This window comes from Pollachius pollachius (assembly GCF_949987615.1).
Source record: "Pollachius pollachius genome assembly, chromosome: 5".
In the NCBI taxonomy this organism is placed as follows: domain Eukaryota; kingdom Metazoa; phylum Chordata; class Actinopteri; order Gadiformes; family Gadidae; genus Pollachius; species Pollachius pollachius.
The window spans coordinates 3,977,240-3,987,239 of NC_136938.1; the positions used below are offsets into that span (position 1 = coordinate 3,977,240).

The window sequence follows — 10,000 nt, forward strand, 5'->3', positions numbered from 1 at the left end:
CACACACACACAGGCACACACATGCAGACACACACATTTATGCCCACACACGCGTACAAACACATGCCAACACACACAAAGACACACACCCACATACCCACGCGTACATGCAGACACACAGATACACACACACACACACACACACACACACACACACACACACACACACACACACACACACACACACACACACACACACACACACACATGCAAATATCTACCATGCCCCCTGCCTTGCCAGCATTTGTTGCTATTTATCTCGGGTCCCCCCTGAATATCCTCCTCCTCGCTCTCTGCCGGGATCACAGACGTAAACCCGTTGGGGGGAGGAGGGCGGGTGGTGGTGGGGTGCGCGCGCGCCCGCCGCAGACAACAGTCCCGTCTCCACGTGGCTGGTCCTATCACTCACTGTGCAATAGTAGCGCGCCATCATTAAGAAAGCGTTACGGCAAATTATTTTGCCAGCCGCTGCCTCGCCCGGGACGCGGCTCCCGTAATTCGAATGAGACAGACCTTGAAATTGACAGTGCTATCTGTTCCATGATGGAGCCCCTTGTCCCCATTCGATGTAAATGTATGCCACTTGGAGACTCTCCCCCCGCCCCCCTTTCACCCAATAAAAAGGCCGGGAAGTTTAACATCCGTCTCTCTGTGGTGCCACTCCTCAAAGTGCTTTCAAAGTGCAACACTTGCTGCCAGAGTTGAATGGAGCCCCTGAATTGTCAGGAATAATAGAGAGACGGCTTTTAGGTCCATAATTAAGTTGTGTTATAAATGTCGCCCATCCTGCGGGACGGAATTCATGCGTACACATTATTCCCTCGGGAAGTCAGGAGGGAGTGCGATCTTCTGGCATGAAAGCGGAGCAATCACTTTCACTTCTTTTCTCCTCCTCTTTTTTTTTTTTACCCCTCGTTCTCTGGCATCAAATCTGAAAAAAGTCAAACGCCAATAATAATTCATGAGGCTGCCGTCTTGTTTTTAAGAAGCGGTCCTGGACCCACATCTATTCTAGGCCAGGAACAGCTTTAGATCCCCGACTCTCTCTCTCTGGGCTCTGAGGATCGTACCACTTTGAGATGACAAAAAACGTGTACGTTTACGTCATGAGACAGCCAGAGCCTCCCTTCGGCTCGGTTCAGCAGATGTATCCTCAGCAGCGCGCACTACTCCTTATGTTGGCCAACGAAACCACTGGCAACCAGCGTTGTTCTTCTCCCCGTGCAGAAAGAATCCTTAACTACATTACAAACAGTGGAACCCGAGAACAAACCGCTCCTTATTTTTTTTTAACTACAAAAGGTTAAACGCCTTTGTTGCTTCAAAGACCTGATGCACAGTTTTCTTTGAACGGCTTCCCAGCAGGGAGTCTCATTTAAGTTGGATGAATGTGGACCTTTTTCCCGCGTCTGATCAGAGGGACATCAGAGGGGCGGAGAGGATGATGCGGCACAGGGACTGAATCAAAGGCCGCGCCGTGACTTATGGGGACCCCTCTGTAGTCCTCCGCTGCTCCGAGGGCCGTTCCACCGTATGGAAAACATTCTGCCCTCGTACTTTTTCAGTTTTCTAACACAAGAAAGAATTCTCAACAAACCTGGAATCAGATCTCACGTATTATTCTCATGGAGCGGCACAATCTATTCATTTGTTGTCGTACATTGTTTGTGTCTTTGCGGGATAAAGCAATCTCCATTTTTATCAATTTTGAAACCGAAAAAAAAAGCCCTCCTGTTAGCACCGGAACTTCACTCCCTCCCCAGTCTCTGCCTCTCAGTGATTTGTGAATTCAATGAATAATCTTGTGTCCTGTGGGGGTTAGACGATGAATAAATGTATATGAACAAATCTAATTGGCTTGTCGAAAGCATTATAAATGTCGATCAGCGGTTGTTAAGGAGCCGAGAGAGAGAGGAGGTGGCGGAGCTCTCTGCCTGCGACGCACACACTGGGCCTGTGTAAATTAATACTAAAAAGGGGCAGAATTAATCCGAGGAAGTTTGTTAATTAGCCGTTTCGTGACTTAACACATGAGCTACCTGAAGGCAGGGATAAGAATAGCACATAACTGAATACCTTGCGCCGTCCTTAATGACCATACAGCTTAAAGAAATAGCTCCTGTTAGATTTTAATGGCGATTTGGAAGATGACCGCGGTTCACTTCCAGCTGAATCTGTCTTAATAGGGTATCAGCCTCGGTGGCACGGCGGTGAGCCCCCGTACACGCCGCGCCACGGTTTTGTCTTTGGGTTCCTCACCCCCCTGATATCTCCCTGGTTTATGCGCTCTCTCTCTGTGAGGTTTTATCCTGCCGCTTCCCTCTCTGCCTCCAAATGTTTACCGTCAAGACTAATTGGAGTTCAAATCCCCCATAGGTTTGAAATGTATGTATGTTTTCTGTTCTGAACCGCCAGCTAATCCACCCAGCGTGTCACCCGTTCCTCATGCTCACAGAGAGCAGCCATAGCTGTCGGCAGGCACAGTGTGTTTCTGTGTTCACTTTAGTATTAAAGCCAAAAGAACCAACAGAGAAAGGCTAATTTGGATCAAAACCTTCTTGTCATATTGGCTTTGCTGATTTTCAGACGTGCGTGCACTCTGTACTTTTGTTTATGGTTTTAATGGAAACCTTACTGCGAATTCTTCATGCATTCATGAGAGCAACGTTCTTTTATGGTCTACAATATTTATGCAGATGCAAACATTGTTCTAATAATCGTGTTAGGCATGTGTACTCCATGAAGCCTTTTTTTTCAAATACATTATTTGTTATGTTAATGTAGGCAAAAACCAAAGAGCAACAAGCCCTCTCCTTTGTCTCCGGGCCAATTTTTATGTTTGGTTTTCCTTTCCCTCCACCCGCTACACAGCAGATTGGAAATGATTTGGAAACCTCTTGAGCAAAGCCCCCCCTCTCCTAAATTATACGTGAGCAAAGATTCGGTTAGATGGGCAGATTATAATATGCTATGCCTTTGTCATCATAATCTCTTTTATGAGTGACTGCACACAAATCACAATGTGTAAATATTAAACACATTAATAATCACAAACAAGTCTGTGGGGGTAGAGGGGTGGGGGTTCAGGGATTTTGGGGGGCTGGGATTACATTTTTGAGAGGGACAGGATGGTCTGTTCAGCTAATGCCTGCACTACAATTAGAATGATTTATTCAGACTTATGCACCAAAAATACAAATGGCAGAATACATTATATGAGCCAGATAACATGAAGACAATGGTAATGAATGCATTTTGTTGTTTGTTATATTCCAGGCCAGCTCCCTGATGTTTCTCCTCTCTCTGCCTCTCTCCCCCGGTTTTCACCTCACCTTTCTCTTGCTCTTCTCTGCCTATCCTTCCTTTCTCCTATTTTTCCCTCCTCACAGGCTGTGCCTTTGTGAAGTTTTCCAGCCATGCAGAAGCGCAGGCAGCAATCAACAGCTTGCATGGTGGACAGACGATGCCTGTGAGTACCCTGCTTTGATTCCTCATACACACTTGGAACACAAACACCAAGTATAGTACATGAGCACTGACTCACAAACACAATGTATAATACATGAGCACTGACTCACAAACACAATGTATAATACATGAACACTGACTCACAAACACCACGTATAATACATGAACACTGACTCACAAACACCACGCATAATACATGAGCACTGAATCGCAAACACAATGTATAATACATGAACACTGACTCACAAACACCACGTATAATACATGAACACTGACTCACAAACACCACGTATAATACATTAACACTGACTTACAAATACCAAGTATAACACATGGGTACTGACTCACAAACACCACGTATAATACATGGGTACTTACTCACAAACACCACGTATAATACATTGGAACTGACTCACCAACACCACGTATAAAACATGAGCACTGACTCACAAACACCACATATAATACATGAACACTGACTCACAAACACCACATATAATACATGAGCACTGACTCACAAACACCACCTATAATACATGAGCACTGACTCACAAACACTATGCATAAAACATGAGCACTGACTCACAAACACCACGTAATATACATGAACACTGACTCACAAACACCACGTAATAAACATGGGCACTGACTCACAAACACCACGCATATTACATGAGCACTGACTCACAAACACCATGTATTATAAATGGGTATTGACTCACAACAACACATATGATACATGGGTACTGACTCATGAAAACCAAACACTATGATGCAATAAGAATCAAGGAAAGAAATATGGGACTGCATAGAAATGCAGCTTCTAAAAAAAACACGCACACACACACACACAAACACACATACACACTCACAAACCCACACCACTGATTTAAACATATAGCGCTTTTTAAACAGCCTGGGAGTGTGGAAACAAAAGAAGAGACGTAATGCAACGGTACACAGACGCTCGCTGGGTTCTACTGTGCATCGATGATTCCTCGTGTGCCGCGTCACAGCACATCAGCTGCAACTGTAGCGCCGCAATTTGCACCTTCCCCTGGCCCGGCCCACTAGACCTCCCAGAGAATACAGAGCGGAGTTTAGACCTTCTCCTAGCCTGGCCTTCCAGCCCTCCCAGAGAATATAGAGCGGAATTCAACTCAAGAGAGGTCAGAAAGAGGAAGGTATGGCTGCGTGGTCTTCTTGAACTTCATCTTGTAGTTTTAAAATGAGGACATTGGAGGGAAATGGATATTCAGCTCTGAAATCAGGAGTATTGGAGATCTGTAAGCGCACTGGGTGCTCATTTGGTCCTGCTCGAGTTTATGCATTTTTTACAAGCTAATCCCGTACGATGGGCAGCTGAATATTTAGACTTTTTATAATGGCAAGCTAATGGCAGTTGCTTAAGGGTTTGGTTTTAGTTTTGGTTTGACGTCCGTTACTGTTAGGCCTTGTTCCCTTGTTACATTGGCTCCCTCCATTTTGATTAAGTCATTTTCTTGTTTCAGCAAGATATCCACAAACACACTTGTAAAATGTTCAGCAAAAAGCAAATAGGCTTCATCTGAGATTTCGTCTTGGATAGGGTTAGTTTGGCTGTATGAAGTGTTGGACACATGGTGTTATCCTTGCTGTGTTCCGTCACTAACATTAAGCATAACTTACAACAAACATACAAAGTCTTATTTTTAATTGGACTTCCTGTATCTCCTTTTGAACTGCAGTTAATTAAATTGAGCATGTTTCTATCTGGCTTGAAAGAGAGAGGAATAAACAAGATCAATTACAATCTGTTTGTGTGTGTGTGTGTGTGTGTGTGTGTGTGTGTGTGTGTGTGTGTGCGTGCGTGCATGCGTGCGTGCGTGTGTGTGTGTGTGTGTTTGTGTGTGTGCGCGTGCGTGTGCATTTGTGTACTCTACAGCTGCGCACACACAAGCACTCACTCACGCCTGGCAGCCGTCCACACCTTCACACACTCCACTGATGTTCTGCAATAAATATTTACAGACTCTCCCTGGCTGCCAGCGAGTGTCCTGGAAGCCAGATGTAATTTACACATCTTTTTGATGCCTCCTTATTTTGCATTAGAGGTAGTGAGTGTATGCAAACGTGACGGGTTACAGTCAGACGGATGTTGTGGCCGTCTGGCACCAACAAAAAAAAAGTGTTTTGAATCAACCATCTCTACGTCGTTTCCTCCCGGTCCCCAGGCAAGCGAACGTTTCCGAAAAAACTGGTTATTGCGTTTTCATCACGGCCACAACCGATGATACTTTTTACTCTGATGACTCATTTAAATCAAGGACATTGTCAAATTTCTGGCAAATGGGCTCCGGTTTGAATACATGTTGTTTCCCCTTTGCTGGGTCTTTGTCTCTGCTAGCCGCGTTTACCTGCATGTCAGGATGCATTGAGCTCTCTGGGCGCTACTGAGGACCTGTCCAGCACAACATTTGGAACACCAAACAGCTCGCTAGTACAGCCATCCAAATGTTCATTAATAATCTAAATCATCAATATCTCCATCCCACTCTCAGTGCACCTGTTCCCCGCTCCCTAAACCGAGCTCCCATTCACAGCCATAGGGAGGGCGGGGCAGTTCATTTGGATATAACGCTGCCACATGTCGTCAACAACAGACTACCAGAGAATGGGACTCTACGTTCACTGTCTGGGGCCAGCTGTGGTATGGAGATGAACCTGGAACTAAAGAGGTTCCTCAGTGTCTCTCTCTCTCTCTCTCTCTCTCTCTCTCTCTCTCTTCGTGCCTTGCTTGCTCCACAGCATCTGTGTTACCTGGGACACATGTGCGTAACCATAAATAACAGCAGTGCTGAGATGCCCACCAGGCTGAGAGTGAGAGGGCCCTAATGAAGCTAAAGGGTTCTGGGGCCCTTAGAGGAGGGCATGGGCGAGCTAGATCAGGGCGGGGCCCTAATTGATGGCCCTTGCCATTGCAGGTGCCCCAGAAATTGAGGAATAATCCAAACCCAGGTGATTTGGGTTGTGGCCGCCAGCAGGCGTCCTGCTGGTTCAGCTGCTCAACCCTCCAGGGGCCCGGGTGGCAGCGCTTCAAATGGACAAGCCGGGGGCAGACAGACAGACCCACAGCATTGTAGACATAGTCGTGTTCTGTGACAGCGCACACACCGGTGGCAGTGACAATATATAAGTGCGTTAGTGTGTTTGTGTATGTGCATGTGTGTATGTGTTTTTGATGTGTGTGTGTGTATGTTTGTGTATTTGTGTGTTCCTGTGTGTGTATTTGTGTGTGTTTATGTGTGTGTATTTGGTCCTGTGGGTGTGTGTTTTTGTGTGTGTGGTTATGTATGTGCGCGTATGTGCGTGTGTGTGACTTGGTCTCTGATGTATGTGTGTGTGATATTTCTGCATGGGATTAATGAGAGCTAAGACCGGCCGAGAGTGCATGTCAACACAAGCAACACTTGACAAGTGCGAAGCGCAACCATCGGCAAAACGTTGTAGCGACCGACACACTCTCCTTCATAGTGAAACACGTTGAAATGTGTACATTTGTATTAAGTGCTGTATATAAATATTGAATAGCCCTACCCATGGAGATAATGCGTCTTCGAATACAACATGCGAATGCCATCATGAATGACATTACAACATGGTCGATCCCCGGCTAATGAGGACCCCATCGGTCAAACTTGGTGTCAATGTTGCTGCTCAAAGATTTAAGTCTTAACCCGCATCAAAATCAAGGTTTCAGCCTACTATTCCACCCAGTGCATACGGTTAAACTAATGAATTCCTTCCCTGATGTCCCTTGACCTCGTTAGTGGCTGATCTGAAGTTTGATTCCGATGCTGTGGTCCTGGGCAGCTCAACCGGTGAGCAGGGCATTAACACTGCCTGGGTTGGGGGTTCCTTTCCCACTGAGGCCTACCCTTGCTTAGAATTTATGCAGTTATCGGATAAGGCGTCTGCTAAATGTCCTTTTTCTGATATTTTTCCACAAAATAAGAGGAAATAACCCAATACAATAGATGAATAGAAATAGATGAGTAGAATTACATAATAGAAACAACATACAAAGGAGACATTAACGGCTCGCTCCCTATTAGTATTCTCTCCCAGGAGACCTTGTCCCCTCCATGTGCGCCTTGTAATAGTATGTAGTTGTAAGCCCCTTCAGAGGATAAAGATGACTGTCTGTCTGTTTACCTCCTCACTGTACACTTAACACCACTGTCTTTGTATCACAGTAAAGCACAGATAAAAGCGTAAATCCCTTCCACTGGCGGCGTTCAATTCTAATCCTTCAATTACTGTTGTGTGTTTTCTCCCATCGCATGTTGTGCCGTATAAGAAAATCCAATATGTGAGCCTTCCTCAAGTCAAGTGTGTTGTTGGGAGAAATTAGATTAGTTTTTGAACCTGTGACAAATTCCTTAGTTGTACCTGTCAAAACTGAAGGCTCCCTGGTGGCCCTTATCAAATCCAGCAAATTCATTTTCTCTCCAGGTGTGGCACCCATGCGGGGCATTATTTGGTTTGTTTGTCGGCTTGTGATTCTGCCACCAGCGAGGAAGGGGTTCTGCTTTGCATGCCATTGTCTCTCCGTCTATTGTCTCTCCACCACCTGTTCTGTCATTACCCGGACACTGTATTACTCCTGCTTGTAGGGAAGAGGGAAAGGGGAAGAGAAAGGGAAGGAAATGAAGGAGTCTTTGGGATACTCCTGGGACCTGAACCCTCAAATGCGTTTTGTCCAATTGGGTTCCACCTCCAGTCAGACTGCATCAGCCCTCATCAGATTCGGGAGGAAACGAAACACGCCATTTTGACAGCAGGATATTCCGATGCAGCAATGCCAATCCTGTGTTCCGCATGCATATTTATGCCGCTATATTACATTCATACGGCCGTGCCATGAATGATGAAGGCCTGGCCAAGCAGTGGCGTTAACTAGGAGGATGTTGTGACAGAGAAGAACGGGTGCTTTCTGATTGGTCACGATGGGAACGCCACTGATCGCTGGTTTTCCAGCCCCGGCTCTTCCAGCCGTCAGGTCGGAGGCAGAACAAGGCCGGGGGAGAGAGGGAGGCAGGCCCGCCACGGCCCAGCGCGGCTCGGGACATTATGCAGTGGGAGCAGACCGCCGCGGGCTCTCCCGGCCGCGCCGCTCAACATGCATTCTTCATGAGGTACCAAATGAGTGGAGGAATACAACAGATACAACAAAGAGAACCAATGTGATCTAAATGCCAGCCTCTGCCGGGCCGTGGGAGGCTGGCACGCCGCGTTGGCTGCAAGGAGATATTTGCTCAGTTCTTGGTCTCATTAAACCCCCTCTCCGTCCTTCTGTGCCCCCGTAAAGTTGGGAAGGACTTTAGCAATGTCAAGACGTTGGGGGGGCGTCGGGGGGAAGGAAATTAGAATGAGAATAAGAAAAAACATGTAATTTTGTGAGGCGGTCTTTGGCCGTATTGATTGAGCTAATTGAATTGGCATCTTGGGAGGCTGCAGATGGGGCCCACCCTTGGCCTGAGGTAGGATGCTGTCCGGTTCTGATAGAATCCTGTTGTAGAAGCCTTTCCCTGGAGTCCAGCTGATTACTGACTATAGTCTCGGCACTCCCACTGTGCTCTTATCTGCAGACAGCACATTCACACAGAGGTGTTATTGTAATGTTTATGAAGGGCTATGGCATATCGCTGGATGGACCAAGACCCTTTTGGTTTCTTTCTTTGTATTTCTTTCTCACCAGGCATTTCTTTCATTCTTTCTTTCTGTCTTTCTTTCTTTCTTTCTTTCTTTCTTTCTTTCTTTCTTTCTTTCTTTCTTTCTTTCTTTCTGTTTTTCTTCCTTTCTTTCACCTATTATTTTTTTCTGTCTTTGTCTTTCTTCTTCCTTTCTTTCTTCTGTTCTTTATTTCTTTCTGTCATTCTTCTTCCTTTCTTTCTTCCTTTCTTTCTTTCTTTCTTTCTTTCTTTCTTTCTTTCTTTCTTTCTTTCTTTCTTTCTTTCTTTCTTTCTGTCTTTCTGTTTTTCATTCTTTCCCTCTTGTCCAGACATATTCGAGTTCCTCAGATTGTCAGTTGTAATAGTTCTGTTTCTGAAGGCTGTCTATGAGTGAAAGCCTTGCTTTTGGGCTGGGTCTGGGTAGAAGGACAAACACTGGCACAGACACACCCACACACACGTGCCTGAAGGCTGCCGCGACGCACAGAGACACACTCATATGCACGCAAATCACATCAGAAGATTACTTATCGCATATTGCTTTCTGTCCTCTTTCTGAAATTGTATTTATTTATTCATCCGTTCATCCACCCGTCCACTCAATGACACACTACGGTTATTCAGTCCTTTTCAAACAAGAGAGAGGGGGGAGCGATCCGAATCAAAGCGTGAGTTCCCGGTGACCTTGTGGGGACGGGACGCACCGTGAATGCCGGCTGTGATCAGGAGTCCTTTCTCTGTCCCGGTGTCATTGCTTTTATGATCTTGCTAATCATATCCCGACTGGCCCCTGGCTGCTGCTGTCCTTCTGTCCTGCC

At 46.0% G+C, this 10,000-nt stretch overlaps 1 protein-coding gene across 8 annotated transcripts in view; it reads left to right on the forward strand.

The window, feature by feature from the left end:
* Positions 1–10,000, forward strand: part of celf6 (CUGBP Elav-like family member 6) — a gene marked incomplete at both ends in the record, with an annotated part of 132,237 nt that overhangs the window by 106,506 nt on the left and 15,731 nt on the right. For all 8 annotated transcript variants that reach the window (XM_079737326.1, XM_079737327.1, XM_079737320.1 and 5 more), the window contains one exon: positions 3,390–3,469. In XM_079737326.1, the coding sequence (XP_079593452.1) occupies positions 3,390–3,469 (80 nt within the window). The remainder of the gene's footprint in view (positions 1–3,389; positions 3,470–10,000) is intronic.